Source organism: Molothrus aeneus, chromosome 2 (assembly GCF_037042795.1).
Source record: "Molothrus aeneus isolate 106 chromosome 2, BPBGC_Maene_1.0, whole genome shotgun sequence".
Taxonomy (NCBI): Eukaryota; Metazoa; Chordata; class Aves; order Passeriformes; family Icteridae; genus Molothrus; species Molothrus aeneus.
In genome coordinates this window covers 78,133,008-78,154,311 of record NC_089647.1, presented here as the reverse complement: position 1 = coordinate 78,154,311, position 21,304 = coordinate 78,133,008, and the positions used below count along the sequence as shown (strand labels likewise).

General features: G+C 38.4%; 1 protein-coding gene across 1 annotated transcript in view; it reads right to left on the bottom strand.

The window, feature by feature from the left end:
• PCCA (propionyl-CoA carboxylase subunit alpha) overlaps nt 1-21,304 on the bottom strand; it is a 273,855-nt gene that overhangs the window by 39,842 nt on the left and 212,709 nt on the right. The window contains exon 21 of the mRNA XM_066545147.1: nt 18,947-19,000. Coding sequence (XP_066401244.1) covers nt 18,947-19,000 — 54 coding nt within the window. The remainder of the gene's footprint in view (nt 1-18,946; nt 19,001-21,304) is intronic.

Sequence of the window (21,304 nt, the reverse complement as noted above, 5' to 3'; positions counted from 1 at the left end):
GCATTTAAATCTGAGCCTGAATTTCAACTCACCATCTGGCAGCACAGTCACAAAGTGAATAAGGAACTCGATGGATAAGATGTAGGTATTAATAAAAGGTTTCCATTATTTCTCCAAGATCATTTAGTTAAGTTCCACTACAAAATAACTAAATGTTGCATTTACATAGCAGATTTTAATGTATTTTTAATTTACAATGCTGAATAATTTTTACCTTTTTTGTGTTTCCAGTTTTGTTATAAACAAAACGTTTTTTTACTGTTAGTTTAAAAAGCATTTTCCAGCCATGCATGGAACTGCCAATAGGAGCTACAGTTTACTTAGTTCATACATTGTATTCCTCACCACTGCACATTCTACACTTCAACACCACAGTCAGCAGCTTATGTGTCCTCATGTGTCAAAACTCTACATCAAGTTTTGCTCATCTTTACAACTTTTTTGCAGTCCTCACTGAATCAGCTGCAAGGCCACTGCATGTTCAATAATCACAGTCTGGAACTGTGGCAGGGAGGAGGCAGGCACCCAGGGAAAATCAGAGGGCAAATTGAGGACCAGGCAAAAGTAATTTGCAATTAATGAAGTAGCAACTGGAAAGAAGTTTCATTCATGCGTTCAGCACTGTTGCTTAGCTCAATTAGAGATACTCTCCCAGTAATGTGAGCAGAATCTGATCCTTAATATGCATGTACCTTTACAAAACCCTTTCAAAGGTAAGAAAAAGAACCTTGAAATAATGGCAAAACCAGCTCATTACATCATTTTTGGACATCATTTATATCAGCTAGTGCCATCTCCAAGGTCCATAATAGCATGATTTTATTAATTCTCACAAAATCTGATTTTTCATTCAGGCAGTCAACATGATTCTAAGTGACAATATCTCAACCTGAAAGTCAGCAAAACATAAAATAACATCAGTAGAATATTAAAAACTCCCACTGAGATAAACAGAAATATGAAGGTTCAGGCAGAGCCAAATAGATTAGTGCTCACTTTCTACTCATTATGTGCTTTCAGCAAGCACAGTATAGGTTTATAATTTGACGGGGAAGAAATTACACTTTTTAGCTATTTTCCAGCCTGATTCTCTAAGGCTGCTCCTTCCTTTAAAGACAGCATAGTATTATTACCCATAAAACTATGACTACACAAAGAGCTCTGAACAGTGATGTCCATGTTGCCGGGATATATATTATCCTCTCAAAATAAGTCTTGGGAGAAACACTGAAACCCAGGAGAAAAAGCAGGGGGGAGGGAAGGGGAAATTGTTCTTTGACATCCTTCTTACTTCAAAACTTATTTGTAGAACAGAGTCAAATGTCGCATCAGCAATTAAACTTTGACTTCTACTGGAGTAATATTGATGTAGAGTGAGTCCCAGAGCAGCACTGCCCAGCCCTGTGCTTGGGGTTAGCTCCAGTGCTAAACAGCACGTTGCTGACCGACACAGGAAATCCCTCTCCTGTTCCTTGAGTTGAACCAAAGGGTTGGCATAAAGAAATGTCCAAAGTATTAAGAGCAACAAAAACTATGGGCTCAGAGTCAGATTTCAAAGGCATTTAGGTGCCTAACATGCATTAATTTTAGTGGGACTAAGCTGCCTCTGAAACTCTGGCCTTCGGTCTTCACTATTCTTAAGCCACTCCAGATCCTGTGGCTCTGTCAGGATGTAAAAGCAATTACATTTCACAACTTTGAATCCAACAATATATTTTGGAAATCATTCAAAGTACATGTTTTTTTAACATAAAGTTTCCTTGTCCAATAAAATACACTGGAATTTTAAATGCTTGGTATTTGCAGGTCTCCTTCCTTTTCTTTAGATTGAGGCCAGAAGATAGCAATCTGGTGAAACCTCTGCCATCCAAATAAACTCTGCTTTCTTTCTTTATGTGGAAGAAGTGTTTAATGGATAATCCTTTGACAAATATTTGATAAATAATAAAATATACAATCTCAGGTTTACTAATGTACTTGCTCCTGAACAAAACCACTGCCCATAGAATCCTAATCCCCACAAAAACTAGTGCAGATATTACAGTGTGTATAAAAATCAGATATTAGCATTTGAGGTGTCCATTCCCATACAACTCCAAGATGAATTCAGCCAAACAAATACCAGCTTGACTTGTAAAGGAATCCAGTGTAATGAAACACATTGAAAATGAGAAAACCAAACCCTCGTTTTCATACACTAGGCAGGCGTGCATACAGTTGAGCGCACAGAATCAATCTGAGAATATTTTATTAAAAAGAAACACAGGTAGCTGTAATATCTAAACATGGGTAGCTATAATATCTGTTAATGCCAGGTCATTTCATGAAACAATGCTCACACTGCTCTGACAGTGGGTACACCAACCATTCAGAGCAGAAACTGAAAGTCCTCGCCTCACCCATCCCATGTTTGATTTGTCCCTTTCTCTGGTTCCAGCTTCCCAACATCAAAGTCCAGGGATGGAGCCTGTGAAAACTTTTCAGACAAATCTTTATCCCCCTTCCCTACTGAAGCTGCAGCAAGGAACAGGCTATGAACTTAGGTGCTGCCTTTTTTTCCTCACAATCTCATTGGCTGGTTTAATAAAAAAGATGCTGCTTATCGCTGTGAAATTTGCCACAGTTTATACCAGTTGTTCTCCTTTCAGTAAGTCTTGCTTTTAATATCTACTGATGTTATACAAAGAAATCACACTGAAAATATGTATATTAGCTCTTTAAACACTTCTTTCTCCTTCATAGAAAAGATCAGTGGGCTAGGACATTAACCTCCTTCATAGAACAATGCATACTGCCTCTCACAGGGATGAGCAGAAATCTTCTCTTTCATGAGTACACTGCTTTCTGTCTGACCCTATGAAGCAGTATTTTTCTCTTTCCCAATGGAGAAGATGGCCTCTCAGACCTGCTTGTAGCTGGTTAACACTCCTGAAAAATCACTCCTTAGAAAAATAACACACCTCCCTTTAAGCACCTGCTTGAATAATTTCAGGAAATTTGTTCCTGACTCAGGCTAATCCTTCCTGGCTAGTCATCTTCCCTTTCCTTCCCAATTCACTCTTATCCTTTAATTGTTGACTTGATCTCTCATGTTCCAAGTCAGAGCTCCTTCTTCACTCTTGTGCAGGACTGGTTCAACAGGAATCCCTAAGATGATTAACATCTGATCAGTCTCATGTATTTTTATGAGGAAACGTCACTTCAAGATGAAACCAAAGGCAGTAGTTTTGGTTAGAAAAGACGAGGTTTCCTTCTTCTTTTATTAAGGTACAAAACTGAAAAACTTATAACCTGAAAATTATTTAGTGTTTTTACCCCTTTGCCCTCATTTAACCTTAGACATGAAACTTGTTGGGGGTTGGAAGTAAAAAAAAATGTAGAGTAGCTGCATTTTCTTTCATCTTTCTTCTGGAATTCAAACAAAACTACCATGTGATAAATGGCCATTTGTGCCACAGATGTTAATGCAATACTAAATGAGACAAAAATCACCAGTGAAGTTTGCAAGGCTCCCTGTGATGTACGGTCATCAGACAACACAGACTGGCACAAGCCTCAACTCATTTTGCATATGCAACCAATACATGTTTCAATTATTAATGTCAGTGTTCTCCTCACACACAGTTGGGTTAATTAAATGCAACCACGACCACATTCCAACCTTAACAAAAAATTTAAATGGTCCCTAAAGCAAGTACTAGCAAATACAAAGGAAACATTTGAGATGAGTTCACAGATAATTTTACAATTTGTACTTGCAAGGTGGAGTACCTGTTACTGGCAGAACATAGGGAGGGGCCATCCAGCATATTAAAAAGAACAGTTTAAGCCATCATTTGGCTCAAGTCACAGCACATTCCAAGAACCCCATAAACAAAGACATGTGCAATGTTAACTTTCTCTTTTATGCTGACAGCTTTTTTCTCCCATATAATGACCTTCCTGCACAGTGTGTGTTACCATAAAAAGAAACAGAGCCCAGTAAAATTAGAGGAACTGCTTAATATCAAAACGTTTTATCTGAGGAAGACTCCACTGCCAGTGTAAATACAAAAAAGCACAAGAATTAAAAAGTATTTGTTTTGCTGTCTCTTCTTTTAGTTTAGATTGTTCAAACAAACCTCGCTCAAGTTTTCAGTCACTCTGCACTAGATGGTCCTCCCAAAGGCTGAAATGCTACTCCAGAGAATGTGAACTTGGCTCCAATTTCAGACAATTTTCCTCTTCTTTTTCTGACAAAAAGTATTTGAACGCTTTGTCCGAAGCCAAGAATTTGATATGAAAGGCACACCAGTAAACAAGTCACCAAAATGGGCCACTACTACACAGACTGTAGTGCGTGCTTGCTTTGAAAAAAAAAAAAAAACTCCTCTGGCCCAAAGGACACTGTTTTATTTTACAAGCAGAATGCTAATGTGAAATTTTAGTTTGACTTTCTCTCTCTCATCTAAGTACAAAAGAAAAGCTACATGCATTTTTGATAGACAGAGCCTATGTTTGCTATTTTGTTTGTACAAAGAAAAGTAAAAAGGAAGAGAACATAAGAACCTCACAGCTAGTTGGCTTGGTAAAATGCTGCACCAAACCAAATTACTTTTTTACAGTTTTATTTGAACTACTACAGAAAACCAACAACCCTTATTCATAGCATTCATCTTTCTATCAGCATTCCCAGAATGAAAATTGAAACTTTAAGAATGTTATTGCTTTGTACCAAATGTTCACTAGCTTCTACCATGGCAACTATCCCACAAAACCCTAGCAGGGCTAATCACAGTCCCCAAAGGTTTATTATCTTTTGTATCAGGGAGGCATTCAAATGCACTAAGGCAGCCTGGCAGCTAAGGCAGACATTGTACTCGCCCAAAAGAATTTTAATTTTAGCCTTGTACATTTGGTGAAAATACATTTCTGAAAACCAGAGAACATGCCAGAGAAAAGCTCACCCCAGCTCCAGTGTGGAGCTTCTTGCTCCACAAAGAGGCACATGTGAGAACTGAGCAATAGCCCTGCAGTGCCAGGGAGACTTCGCTGAGCACGTCAGGAAAAGTCTCCCCAAGCTGGCCAGAAACCCGAGGGAAGGAAATGAGAGTGATTATGTACAGCTGAGCAAGCACAGTGCAGAGACTCCTAAATCAGTGATATGGTGTTCACTGCTGGTGTTCTGTGGTAAAAATGTTTACCATCTGTGTTACTCTCTCTTTGTTATGGACACTAATGGAGCCTTCAAACATAAAAGCATGGGGGTGGGGAACAAAAACACAATGAAGCCAAAGTACTTGAAAATCACTTTTAGCTGTATATTACATAAGGAAATTCTGACACAAAATGAAAAATGGATCAAAACCAAAACACGAGCACTTCCAGGCTGAGCTCAGGAGGGCTGCACAGCCCTGGCTTACTCTGCCCTGGAGGTCTAGCTCTGAGCTATCAGGCACAGACAAATCCTTCAGGTACTGAGCGGTGGCTCTAGTTCGGACACCAGAGAGCGACGTTCACTCTAAAGGCTTTTAGGCCAACGCTGAGCATGCTTGTGGCAGTGAGTTCCCTAGGAAGCAGCTGCATTTGTACAAAGTTTTTCTGCAGGGGAACTTCTCTGCTGCTGTCTCCTGCTGTTGAGAAGCCACAATGGCCTGGAGAGTATTACAGTCTGTAGTGAAGCCAAAAACTAATATATGCCATTCAGTTTGCAGTCTGTGCATAAAACCAAGCATCTGACTTGCTCATGCTAGACATCTCACACTGTCATACATGAAAATTGGTGGAAATCACAGCCTTCAGCCTGACTTCCATCTCAGATGTTTTTTTACTCTGCTCATCAAAATTTATATACAGAAAATGAGTTCCTACAACCTGATATCTCCACTGCAACCTCAAGTAGTTGTCTTAATACATCTTGTCACAGTCCCTCCCTCCCTACCCAGAAAGACACTGCAGGGAATATATGGTAACAGGAGTCCACCCTGCTTCCTCCAAGCCCAAGGAAGTGAGTTTGGCTCAGGCTCCTCTACCTCCACTCAACAACCAGCTATTGGGGTGCCTATTCTCCAGCCCTAGCACATCCAAACTCTTTGGCAGCCAGTGCCCAGTTTCAGTGTAGCTGTCAGCAATCTGAGGCTAACTGCTCAACCCAGCATAGGCACTCAAGCTGCACAAACAACACAAGATCATCTGTCAGTGAGAATAATCCTTTTCCAGATGAGGTGCTCCAGGTAAATTGTTACATCTCTCATGTTACTGATGCCAGTTCAAATATATTTCTAGCAGAACAGGAGTGGACTTTGTGAACCACAAACCAAGCCAGCAAGAACAAAATCAGAAGCAGAATAGCAGTTTGTTTTCTCTACAGCTGGAGGGGCCTCCCAGCAGTCTCATGATGCTGAAAATGGTTTTGGAACCAATTAGTGCCAACTGCCACATGACCAAAACTGAAACACCCCAAACACCACATGAGTTTGAAAAATGCTTCAAGAACTGGTGCAAAGGTGAAGGACCTTCTGCAGCGCTGACAGACACATGAAAAGAATACAAACGGATCAGTCTTGGACTCAAAATTCACCACTGCTAATGCAGGGTCTCAGCAGATGAACCACTGAGGGTGGATCATTCAGTGATGGGCTTTTGAAAACTCCTCCTGAATATAACACCACTCCTGAATTCTGCTATATGCCTATGTCTCCAGCACAAGTGTTCAGTCTTTTTCACATTAGAAATGGAGCTTCTGACCTCTCCTCAACTGGATACTTCCCAGTGGAGTCACACAAGCTCTAGCAAAGAATGATTATTCTTTTACACTTATCATTGCCACAGACCTGGAATTTCTTGTCCTGACTTTTTCTTCATCTACATGACTTCTGTGTTACCGCCCGGTGCCCTGGGGACAGCCAAGAATTTGCAAATTGCTGAACACATTGTCAAGATATGGAGTTTATTGAGATATTTAAAAGCCAATTGGACACAGCCCTGATGAGCCTGCTCTCACTGACCCTGCTTTGAAGGAGTGGGGGGTTTGCTTCAACCTCAAACTTTCTATAGGAGCCATCTCTGGCCTCTCTGAGTAGAAGCATGTTTGTACAGTTACTCCATGTGTAACGCTGCAATTTTATTTGGCTACTGAAGATAAATTAGGAAACATTAACATTCTGTGTTTTCATCTTGCCTACAGCATGATTTTAAGGGTGGAGAAATTCACTGCCTCTCTAGCAGCTTGAGATGATTCATAACTTAACAAAAGTTTTATTTTCCTTTACAGGACACCTGAGTCCAGTTTGTGCCTGACAAAAGCCACCATTTGATGCCATAAACAAGGCTATTTCCATTATCATGCATTCTTGTTCTCAGTCAATGTGTCAGAATCAGGCTGTGGAACAAATGCCTGTCAGAACATAGCTGGGATCTTCTTGATGAAGTGTCCAGATCTGGCTTAGGTACAGCGAGCACATTGGGCTGTTCTGCTTGCTGAGTATTTGTTAAATGTTAACAGTGGGCTTGGAACTTGCAAGACTAAGGGAGGGCTTCCCTGCTGCTCCTTTACAACTAAAAGACAAACCTAGGGAGAAAAAAAACAACAAAACAACAGAAAACCCTCACAAAAAAACAAGGAACGCCCAAAGACTTGTAACAGAACACTGTTACAAGTATTTGAAAACTCAAACATCTTTGTTTTTCCTCATATAAAAGCTGATGTCAAAGAAAGCAGCAAGTGAAAATTGCTTCTGAGGGCATGTCAAGAGAAGCTGCTCTAAGGCAGGGAGGAGTAGGAGTTACAGCGGAAACACAGGACATTACTACAGCTTTCCTATCCACAGAGCATTTGGCCTTGATTGAACATTCCTGTGGCCCACTCAGCACTGCTCTGCCATATACACTGAAGGTCTCTGGCACAGGGGTAGCTTGTTTTCACTGTCCTTACAATAGCATGGGACTTTCCTTTTTTACCATATTGCCCTGCCCTCCCTTTTCTCTCTCCCTTCCCCTGATCAAACACCATTGGATGCAGGAAGAACCTTGTTGTGCTTCTGCTGCTCATAACACAATTTGCTATGTGAATACTTCCTGTGCACCCTGCCAACATGGCACCTCTCCAAGCCATAAGACTGGTGCTTGGGAGATGGTCACACAAAGCATCATGCTTCCTACTGCCACTGCTCTGTCCTTCACCTTCCTTTGCCTTGCTGTGGGCAAGGATTATAAATACCAAATAGCATGAATGAAACAAAGATGGAGACTGCCTGCTTGTACCAGGTGAGTGCTTGCAGCAGCGTGGATTGCTGTCCTTCAGATAAGCAGGGATGCACAGAATCTTTGTTAAAACATCATTCACATCATTTTCAATGTACTTTACACAGAAGAGAATTTATGTGAAACTTGAGTTGCATAAAAAAGTGAAATAAACTGTGTGTTCCTGCATGATAAATTCCCCTGTTATTTGCAGAGAGCTTTAAATGAACACTGGGAAAAATTTTAAGCCCTTCAAAATATAGATCTTTCATGCTATGAAGAAAATGAATAAACAAAGGAACAATTTTTGTGTTACAAGAGTCCCTGGTATTCCCCCTCCATCTCTACAACTTATATGTTAACTCCAGTAGCTATATGACTTGCTGATGCATAGCAATTTTTCTAAGGTTTATTCTTCTCCTAAATGCTACTAAGAGAAAGACATGAAAGTTGATATCAGATTAATACTATTACTTCTCTTCTCAACCCACGTATCTTTCTAGAGGAAAAAAATAAATAAATTTAAAAACCCCAAAATACAAGTATGTCTCAAAGAATCTGACACAGAAAATATATAAGAGAGGCAATCTGAGAAAAGATGGAGAAGATAAATATGGCAGAAGAAACAAAAAAAGGATTACTAGAAAGAGGAAATATCAATAAAAAGATTTGACATGGCATACAACAAAGTAATACAAGGCTTTAGTGATGAAAGCACTGTCTTCAAGAAGAAGACAAATTCTACCAAATGAGGCAACACAGAAGTGGACCATTTTAAAGACAGCGTGGTTGAACATACATTCTGGAGTTTATGAAAACATGCAGAAAGAGGAACTGAAACCAGTTTTAGTTAAGAGACAAATCTTAACACAATCAAGGGTTTCAGCTGTGGGAACAAAAATGTATGAAATCCACGTAAAAGTCAACTGAGCGCACGACAACAGCATTTAGAGCCCCACACTGGTTTCTGACCTGCTTCAAAGAACCATGCAGGTTGTTCAACTTAACAAACTCTGTTAAGTTTGACCTCTGACATGGTCTGAGAGTTGGTCTTTCCCTCAATGATGGTCCAAGCAGCAGAGATACTTTAGCTCAGAGACAGACAAGATGCAGTGAAACAGTCAAAAAATTAGAGTTCTTCCATCTGTTTGTGGATTTAACTTATATGCTACTGTTTACTCATCATTTTTCACATATTCTGTTGTTTTAACAATGGGAACACAAAATTCACTAATAATCTCCTTATCTGAACCTAGGCTATAACCCACAGTAATTATGAGCAGTATGTAGCAATATTTTCACTATTTAGGACAGGAAGTGAAAAATACCAAACACATCTAAAATTGCAATAGGGATTTGTGCAGACAGAAGGTAATTACACAAAGTGGACTTTGGCCAAGACTCTCAGAATATGAAGCAATCTCAGAACCTTGTGGAAATTACCACGGGATCTTTAATGATAAGTGGGCTAAATCTTCCCTTAAATTGTCCTAAAAAACATGTCTTTTCTAACAGCATATTGCTACAGAGTGACAGGACCATTGTATTCCAATATTAGATAGCATGTCCAACACTACAGCACACAAATGGAAAATCAAAACCAAACAAAAAACCTCCAAAGCACAGGCATTTAAAAAGCAGACCACAAGAAGACATCTCAAGTGTTTCACGTGCACAGAATTATTTGCTTCCCCCTCTAATTTATTTCAGATTAGTACGAGATCCCTTATTTTAGGTCAGTGTTATGACAATGGAAGTATGCCAACTTAACCTTCATTTTCTTAATTAGCATTTAACAAGAAGCTTGTCCTCCTCTAGAAATATTTCCTTCCATAAGGAAGAATAACCTTGAACAGAAGACAAAGCTAAGCCAAGGAGAAGAGAAAAATGAAGCTGAAGCTCCAAATATATTTACATGTCTTTAAAATATATTTATTTACATACCCTTAAAATGTAAATAAAATAGATTCAGTAAAAAATTACTTCATCTCCCAGAAACAAGCAAATCACTGTATCTGTATTCATAACTACGCTGGGGAAAACCAACCACAAAACAACTCCCTCTTTTACACATGCTCCCTACCATGGACCATGTGCTCGTGTAACTCTTTGTTTATCTAGTCTGGAGACAAAAATGCCATGAAAAAGCAATCACAAGGCAGATGGCTGGTTTCACTAATCTGACCCTATTTCTTCCAAGTAAATCTAGTCTACAACAGTGATGCCCCAAATAATCCACCATTCCTATAATACTTAGATTTGCATATTTAGGTTAGAAATGCCTGGCATGGCTGGATTAAGATTTCCCCCAGTAAAACAATGCTTTGTCATAATTTCTTCCCCAGAGACCATGCAGATTCTTAAGGCAGACATGTCCACACACTGAAAACCTGAGTGAAAGCACACTCACAAAACATTCTCACCAAGGCTCACCTCCATAGGTGTAATGCCTTTTACTCTGCTTAAACCTGACTGTATGGAGTGACAAATGCAGAGATTCTCTCTGTAGCCGCCCCCATGATAACAGATGACAAGATGCAGCACAAGCTTCATCTCTTGCTAATTAAACGAATCAATTAAGAGACTATTGTTGCAACTGTGTAACTGCTGTTCTATAGTGGCAATAACAACCCCACAGGGAGGTCTTTTACTACATTAAAATGCTGTCCTCCACAACTCCATTTGATATTATTAGAAACAGTTATTTGCGTCTTGCTGTCATATTAGTAGCAAAGGCAAATTATGGAAATATGCAGACCAGAATGGTCCCAGTATGAGATCAGGTTTGGTTTTCAACCTCCAAGGGAACAATTGCTGAAATTCCAAAGTTCCCTAAAGTTCTTTAATGGAACTGATAAATCTATCAGCACAGCATCCATTTAGATTCTAGGTAAGGGTCACATATTTGCATACTTTCCTGCTAAGCTGATACAATTCAACTAGATAAATTATCATATTAAGTTTACCCTCCTGAGTTAAACTGATGGAGTTCAAAATTGTTTTCGATGGTTGTCATTAATCGCTGTTACATCCTAAATGCTCACTTTGAAATCTAATTGTGGTGGTGTACCAAGGGTCATATTAATAGCATTTTTAATGTTAAATCTTTGTAAAACTTGTTTATTTTACTGATATTACCACTGAAGCCTAGAAGACTAATGAGAAACAAAGTATACTTATTATCAATAAAAACTTCATTTAAAATTTACATTCAGAGACTTAAATTAGCTTTACTAACTTCATTATGCCTTTGCTTCATTAAGATTCCTGGTTAAGCATCGAAGTCATATAAATTAATACCTCCTAAACACTTCTTGGGTATATGCCAAAGTTGCAGACATCAAAAGGCTGCTCAAAAACATGGGCCACATATATGCTTAGTAAACATCTTCATAAGAAAATGCTCATCTTCACTATGAGGTAACAGTCTTAATACAGCTTAAAAAAATTTGCCAACACTTCTTTGCCCAAATTAAGCAATTAATAATTATTTCAGTGGTAAATCATAGTCTACCAAAGTAAATCACTTGAGTTACACCTTTGGGTAAGCTGCCCACTTGTCTTCTAAGAAGTAACAGGCTAACCAAACAAGTTCAGTCCATAAAGTGTTACTGAGCTCAGTAAGAAAGAAACTTGTCAAAAGAAGCATGGAAAATCAAAAATCTTAACCTTTCTATTGCTTATTTCTGAGGGATGAGAGGCCTCATTTATTATAAACAAAGACCACTATACACACACACACTGCAGAATCCACCAGCATTAAGGACGTTAATGGAAATCCTGACCTACTTGTGACATCATCACTTTTTTTTTCTGCAAATCAAAATTCTAATTAACAACAGATAAAATATCATGATAAAAAATGAATAAGGAAAATGCAAAACATTAGAATTTAAATGCAATAGCCTACGTCCATCCTGGTTTTGTAAGAACACAATGCTTGCAATGCAGATTTCTGCCTCCTCAATCCCCATTCCCAGCTCCTTATCCAATTTGCACCCACATACAAATATAAACTGCTGATCAATTTCAGCCAAATTGATTCAAAGGAAAGCTAAGTCCTTCTACCCACAAGTACCATAGCTAGGTTTGGACAAGTCTTCTGAAGAGCACTGGATCCAAAATCCATAGTCCAGATGAGGGAAATTTGGCAACAGCCAATTAGGTATCCAACAAGCACCTATGCATCTTCAGCTTCACCTTAGCACCAGCACCTCTTGTTCAAGGAGATCTCAGGCAAGATTACAAGTTGTCCTGTGGGAACTTGTGTCACTTCTGGTTTCTTTTAAGTCACAGGAGCAAAATTCAGAAAGAACTCCAAGCACCTACTTATTTCTCTTTCCAAAGGAATCCAGAGCAAGATTTCCAAAATAGTCTGATCATTTTTATTTTAGGGACATGGCTTTTGGTAACACTGGTATTTCTAGATCACTCAGGTGTTTTTGAGTTTGCCCCCAGTGGACAGTTTTAATATACTTCTGCTTTAAAACATGCAAATAATATATAAGAGAATAGAAATGTGAACAGCATATGCAGCTGTGTGACTGCACCTGATCACTCACTCCTCATGAACTGAACAATTCTCACTACCGAGTCCTAATGATGGTTGCTACTTTCCCAAGTGAAATCCTTGTTGTGTGAGTTACCCACTTTCCACAGAATACTGCAGCACCTTGCTGCCAGTCTCAGGATTCTCATCATCCACATTCAAAAGGAAGTTATTGTTTTCAGAAACAACTGCACATTTTTTCTGTTGACACCTTTTGCACTACTGAAATGCCACTGATGATAGTTCAACTACTAGAAGCATTGTGGTTCACAGTGCTTCTGAAAATGGATGAAAAGAAAATAAAACCTATACAACAGTACAATTCCCTTTAGATCAGCAGGGACCCTAATCTTAAGGCTTGTGAATAGGAAGAGTAAAAAAAATTTTTAAAAAGACATTAGCTTGCAAAATAAACACTTACTGGTCTATATTTATTTTCTTGTGGTTAGTACTCTATATATTCCAATAAATACCACCTTTGTAACCTCTGCAGGTCTTCAACCAATGTTTGAAAGTGTGCATAAACCTTCAGTATCTAATTTCAGAAGTGTCGCATATAGAAAGAAAAGCATAAAGAAAGAAAAGGACTTGTTAAGAACGGCAACGATTTCTAAGGGTGAAAGAAGCAGGTTGTTAAACATTTCCTATTGTGAGCTGAATCAAACTCATACAGCCAAAGCTTTATAAGAACACAGGGAGAAGGAGAAAAGGAGGAGGAAGCTGTCTGCTGATGAGATTATACACAGACTGCAGGGTTTCGGGACAATTTGTAAGCCTCAGTAATGGGACAAAAAGTTGGAAGTTTGCTGCTGAAGCAAAAGCAGATAACCCATGGCAAGAGGGAGCAAAAGGGAGAATCAGCAGTAAGAAAAGTTAGTATACTGGCCTGTAGCTCCTAAGACTACCTTAGGTGCATGACTGAAATAAGAAAATACAGTAAGACAGATTTTGAGGATTGTCTTTACATAAAGCTCTCCATTTCTGACTGCCATGAACAGGATACAGAACTAATAACCCCCACTGCATATGGAATTTCCCTTTGCCAATCTATCTGGAAGTAGCTAAAACCCAAAACTCCTTAATACTAACTGTGATTACTACTGCACTACAATATATGCCAGTTATGCTAAAAAGTATGTCAAGGGCTTGACAGAGACTACTTTCCCTAAATCCAGTATTCTCAACCTGGAATTTGTAGAACTGGTTGCAGTGGTGGGTCTCAGGACTATTTTAAGTTGGTGTGCAAAAAGGCTGAAGAAAAGGAAGTGTAGTATCAACAGGCTACTAGTAGTCATAAGTGAGCATAAGCTACCACAGCAAAACTTCAAATATTTTGTAAATCAAAGGTGGCAAAAAGCACTCCTTTAGCCATCTGCAATGGAGAAACCTCCAGTGAGATGCATGAATCAAGAAAACAGTGCTAGGAAATTCAGAAAGCACCTAAAGATGGCTTGACTCTTAAGCCCAAGTAATTCCAAACCATTCCATGTGGGTTCCTATATTGTGTTCCCCTATATTGTTAAGTAATATACTGAGCAGTATGTCATGTATATGTTCTTCCATTGCTCCTCAGAGGAAAAAAAATAACTTCTATTTCTGCTGTGGTATTAGAGAAGATCAAAGAAACAGTATGAATGATGAGCAGAGGATAGGGACCGTCTGTTTTGAGGAAAGTGATCCATTGGGTCAGCAGAGCATCACTGTCAAGCATGGCCTGCAGCCCAAAGCTGACAATGGCATTAGGGACGTGATGGAGCCAGGCTGCTCATTATCTGAGCATACACAACTTCTTTATTTCAAATTCTACACACAGTCTAGAATACGTTTAATGCTTGCACAATAATCTGCACTTCTCTATATACTCGTCGCAGCTTTCTTAGTGTTAAAGGCTGCCTGCCCAGACGTATTTCATTGCTGAAGTCCTGCTGAGAGGCCTGAATAACCAACAAATGACTGGGGCCAGCAGTGGGCCAGCCAAAAACATTCCTCTCACGTAAGAGAACAGAAGGTGGAACGAAAAGACAAAAGACACAACAGAAAATGGAGGGTAATTAGAAAGACAGGAATGAAGGGTGGACTTTGGTCTTCTGAGTAGTCAAACATCCAGTGTTTTGAATTGCAGAGGCTGGAGCAATATGTATACAGAAGCTCTGTGTATACATCTTAGTGTTTTTCTATAGATTTTATGTATCTATTCTATATGATCTTTACATCTAGAGAAGAAGTCCTGTGAGGAGCAGCTGAAGGAGCTGGAGTTGTTTAGCCTGAACAAAAGGAGGCTCAGGGGGGACTTTCACACTCTCTCCAAATGCCTGAAAGGAGGTTGTAGCCAAGTGGGGATTGGTCTCCTCTCTCAGGTAACAAGCAATGAGAGAAAAATGCCTCAAGCTGCACCAGGGGATGTTTAGATTGGATATTTGGAAAAATTTCTTCATGGAAAAGGGTGTCAAACATTGAAGAGGCTGCCCAGGAAAGTGGTGCAGTCACTATCTCTGAAGGTATTTAAAGGATGTGTAGATGTAGCACTTGGGGACATGGTTTAGTGGTGGATTTGACAACACTGGGCTAATGGTGGGAACTGATCATCCTGGAGATCTTTTTACAATCTAAACAATTCTGTGATTCTACATTTTTGACAAACCTACTTCTGTGAGCTGCCTACACACAGGAGACACCCCATAAAGGATGTGCTTCCTTATTTCCTGCACTTTTGCTTTTGGGCACAGTTTTGGACATTAATCTGAATCATGTACTATCTTGCTTCCTTTTTCTTTGTACAATATATAGCACAACCAGATTACTTGTTGTTATGGTAATGCTATTAATAAATACACTATCTGAATAAATCTAGTGTGAAGTGGCAAAATAGCAGGACTCCATCAGCACACCACATCTAGTGACATTCATCAGAGGGGACAAATGAGCAAAAACTCATGAAAAATCTCAATTACAGCAATAACCCAGGATCTCCTCTGCAATAATTTAGTGAGGACTCAAAATGCTATCCTCACAAGAAAATTAAGCCAAACCAGTGCAATTTCCCATTCAACAACTATTTCTTACAATAACAAGTTGCTTGCTCCTCAGGCAGAAACATCCTCCTGCATCTTCCAAAAGCATGAGTCCCTATCATATCTGAGACTCACAACCCTCTATCAAAAAACAATTTGGTGAAAATAAGCTATCTAATGGCACCACAATTTGGAGAGAAGAGAAATGCTCAAGTAGCAATGAATTTCTACACATGATCAGAAACAAACAAAAGCATTATTACAAATCCATGTAGACCCCCAAGTGATGCTAACAGTATGCACCCAAAGCTATGATATCCCAGGAGAAAGCAACATGATTTTTCTTGTTCTCCTCTAAAATAACAGAAATATGCTGCTACACTAACAGAAACATTCATCTTACTGTCCAGATGTTTACCATATGTTATGCAGCAATATTCATATTTTACTGTTGTCTTTCATCTGCAATGCAGTCTTCTCTGTCCTCCACCTAACTAACTGGAACAGCCAGGATATTTCTAATAGAGAAGCACAGCTTTCACTTCCCCTCAGAGTGCCAGTTGCCGGCCTGAAGCAGGGGCTTGTGTTTTGTCAAAATCCAGCAGCAGAGTTGTTTCTACAATGTCAAAAAATCAAGTGAAGCCATTTATTGAAGTTGATGCCTTCCTGACAAGCCAGGCAAGCTGTGCTCCCTACAAGCTGCATCTAAAAATATATTCTGCTGGACAGGTCAGTGATCTGTACACTGCATGGCACAGTCGTGCCTGGTACCACTGGAGTGCCATCAACATTTGCCCTGATCAAAAGGAACACAGAATGCTCAGAGTCGTCCTTTATGTTTGCTATTAAAAAAAAAAAGAGTAGAGAAGTAACTTTGCAAGCTGTTTATTATGTTGATAACAATGCCTTATAATAAAAATAATAATGAGCAATCAAGAGTCTTTTTCTGCTAAATTTTCCTTTCACACACTTCCTAAGTCAACTGCACTTAGCAAGGGTTTAATAACAGATAAGTAATGGTGAACTCAAAATGTATTTCTGGGGCTTTTGTTAAGATAACATTTTCTTTGTTGGAGCATTTACATTTTGTGTGTGCACATGTACACACATACAGACTGGGTATCTGTGTGTGCAGCAATTTGTAGTGGATATCATTGTATCTTCCACCCCATTACCTAAACTGAGGATATTAAGTTTAAATCAGAACAGTAAAAGGACGTTAAATGAGCAAAGGACAAATGAAAAGATAGGACTTAGGGGAAAGAAGGACAGTGGGCTAGAAGAACTAAGAGAAGCACAGGCACAGATTGGATTCTATGGGAAAACTGATATTGGAACACACCCTGGGAAGCAGACTTCATTACTGTTTCTCTACCCTGATTGCTGAAGTTCTCTCTCTGGGTTTGATCAGCAAGACGTGCATAATTTATATTAAATAAAAAAATCTCAGAATACTCAGGGCTTTTCTGTTTAGTCCTCCTGAGAATTTTAGTTGTAATCACAAACTTGATTTCCCCAAATAACTAGGATTCAATAAACACACATGAGCTAGTCAGTAAGATCTAACATGTATTACAATCCATTAGCTGTTTTATCATCATTTTTCTTAACACAAAAAGCCCATCAATTCTATTTCCTCTTTTATAATATTTTCCTGTTGCACAAGGCCCAGAACATGAGTCCTGGTCTGTAAGTGAGACTTCAGGGCACTTCTAACAAAAGAATACAAAATATCTTCATACCTAATTTGAACAAGTTTTAATATTAATGTCACTAAATACACAACCAGAATTTTCCCTACTACAGCACCCACTTAGAGAGAAATCAACTAAAATCTAGCCAGTATTATCAAGTTTTATTTGTGTTTATATCTTACCTACTTGGAGTAATTATTTTCTTCTCACACAAAGACTATCTGATCAGCCACCTAGCAGCAATCTCACATACACAGGTTGCAACTCCAGAGCCAAAGCATCATCATAAATACAATAGCGCAGAACAAAACTTCATTTTCATGTCTGTATGTTACTGCTACTCTGCTTGTGATTAAGAGAAATAAATAAATATATATACACAGAGATGTATTTATAGAAGTAAAAAATATTAGGGGCACTTTTCATTTCAAAAAACAAACACATAAAGTAAAAACATAAATACAAGGTATTCTTGTTAAGTTTACCTTTACCACGTTACACCTTACCAACAATGGCTTCATAGGACTTGCAGGAGAACTAATCACAAGTAGAATGAAAGCATGACCATATGCAATCCTAATCCACTTGTGTCCAAAACAAAGAGTGCACAAAGATGTTAGGACTAAATTCTAAATGGAATGTTTCATTCCTAGGCTTTTCACTGTTAATATCACTACAGTGAAATCTATTGGCAGCAAGCAGGACAACTTACTTTGGAGAATACTTCAATTTTATTTCACTTTCAGAACTATTTTTAGATGCATATTGAACTTGGAAAAATTCAATGGCTGCATTTTAACCATGCAAATCACAGAACTGGAAGTTGTTTCAATCACATGTATGTATATAAGCATCCATGACCTAACACAAAACCAGTATGTTATACATGAGTGCTCCACAGAACAGTTTTATAGAGTAAATTCTGTCTAACGATATAAAATCTGATTAGGATTTTAGGCATACTTCTTTCCAGCAAACAAAATCTGAGAGAACTACAGAGCTACCAAATCTGGTTAGAGTGAGAAAAGAACAGAGCACTTTGCATTACTGAACAGTTTTTTCTAAGACAGTTACTGGGATATCCACTCTGGGATATAAGGGTATGTGATATGGTGAAGCAATAAAGATCAGAAAGTTGATGTGGTGAGGAAGAGTGGGACTGACCCTGATGTGCACCAAACCTCATTATATTGCAATAAGTTTACAAATCTACAAGCAGTTACTTTTAGATCCCTTCTAAGTGAAACAGATGCAGACTTGAATCAATAGAAAAGCTGAACATAGACACTGTGCCTTGGAAGTTAGCTTCAGTTGGGCTACATTCACCCGCTAAACTCAGAATATCTACACATAATACTGACCCCCATAATCACAAGTGTAAATGTATAGAAGTGTAATTTAGCTGCTTTCTGGTTACATTATATTCTTCTACAAATTAAACTCCTGTCAATACACAGTTATTACATGCTTACCACTGTGCCTAGAAACTGAATGCTGGTCTCTCCAGAGGCATTCCGAGAAATCCGCTGAAAAACACAAATGCAAGAATTGATTAAAACAACTCCAATTTTGTAACCATTCCATTTTCTTTGTCACATCATTGTAAAGTAATCAAAAATAATTTAATACGTAAATCTATACATTAAACAGATAAAATAATTTCCTTCACAGAAGTACTAGAAGTCTAAATCATACTTCATCTCAGATTTTGGTTTTAGTTCAGTCAACTCAATAAAATTTATTTTTGAAGGACAATGAAGGCAAAGATGGCCAAGTACAACACAGAGCAACCTTGTTGCTCGAATGTCATGAATAATAAGGCTTCTGCCATCTCTGTGATTCTGTATTCTGTTACTCACATTTAGTATTATCTTCATTCTCTCCTAATGAGAGACATTTTAATCTCTTTTTAAAATGCAAACCTCCAATGATGCTACTTTGAAAACAGAAAAAAAAATGACCTTATGAAATGTCTGGTCACCTACTGTGGTTCAGGAGTTGATTGAAGTTATTAAAGAGTCTTCAGATATTACATTGTCAGTAAGCCACAAGACAATGCAAGAGAAAATATATTACTGGTTTCACACAGTATTAAACATAATTTAAATATGCAAGATGTATAAATAATTCTTTCTTCCTGTGAATCATTTTCTCCTTCAGTGTCAAAACGTTTTTCTCACATTTCATTCCTACTATCTAAGCTATGGCCCACATGGGTCCCAACTGAAGGAACACAGCCCTCATTTAACACAATGGGCACACAGCCCTTTTACACAATGCCAAGTGTACATAAAAGTACTAAAGCACAGATCTGAGAAGATGAGTATTATTGCAAAGAACTGCACAGAAGCCTTCAGCATTTTAAAGACAAAAAATCATAAGAGCAGGGCTGCAAATAATCTCCCAGCAGAATCAAAACACACCAGTGTCACTCCCAAATGAAGTGTTTCTAACTCATTCTCAAAATCTTTCAATTGCAAAAACATCACAGCCTTCCCCTGGGCAATTTATCCCACTGTTCTGCATCTTTACCATGAGGAAGTTTTTCCTAATATTTGATTAAAATAACCCTTACTTCAAACTGTATTACTCATATTAATTCTCATCTGTTTCACTACACACAGGAAACACAGATTATTCCCTTCCTTTCTACAGCTACCTCCAGGTATGTGAAGAGCCCTAATCATGGCTCCCCTAAGCCTTGTCTTGTCTAGACCAAATGAGAAAGCGCTGCACCACAATAGCTGCATATCCCCCAAAACAATTTTAATAGCAATAAATTAAATCCTAATCCCTTTTCACTAATGGTGCATGTTCCTCAGCCACACTTTATGAAGTAATAATTACTACAGCCCAAACATGCTTATTTTTTGACTTAACAGGTCACACACTGACATTGCAATCTGTACAATCATATGAAAACAAAGGGTGATGTGCCAGAGCCTGACATATTTCAACAATAATGATTAATGGAATGGAAAATATGGGAAATAAAATTTCATACAAAACCTGACGTTTACTTTTATAAAGGAAACAGGAATATACACTTTTCCCACAGTCTAGGATAAACACAATCAGGTTTTGGAAACCACAAAGAAGAACAAAGTACCGGCTGCCTACAATGAACAAACCACATGCCAAAACAAACAAGTCCCAACCACTTGATAAGCTGTCAGAAAATGGCAAGCCGAAAAAAATTAAAGGATTTAATTTCTTTTTTTCCTGGAATGCCCTCCACCCTCGTTAGAGTTCTGTCACTTATTGTGCTACCCTTTTGTCCGCTTTCAAGGGTCATTAGAGACCTTTTCATGTCCTAATAAAAATTCCATTTTTTTGGCTAATCTCCCTGTCACATAGAAAAACACAACTTAAAAAACAAAACAAAACAAAAAGAAAAATAGAGGCCCTTTTGTAATTTTCTTTAAAGGCTTTCAGAGTAAAGCCAGGTATCTTGACAACCTGACTTACTTTTCTCAACTGAAAAGCAAATCATTAAAGTACTTCCTCACACAGATTTTCTTTACTTGCAGCCAAATAAGCTAGCATAGCAAAAACCAAGCCCTCCTAAAACTAATTTAATAACCACTTTAATTAAGGCAAATAAATATGTATATAAAGAAGGCACCTTCTAAAGCCTCAGCCTCAAGTCAAGACAAAGATAGCAGCAGCATTTTTCCTGCCCTGACACTGTTGGAGCACACTGTTATCACTCTACAGCAGTTTCCCACTGCTACTGTTTGCTGTGTCCAAAAAAGCATTTCATTCAGTGTCAATTGCATTTAAAGTCAGTATAAGCACTAAAATCCATCTCTTAAATCAACATCTGGGGG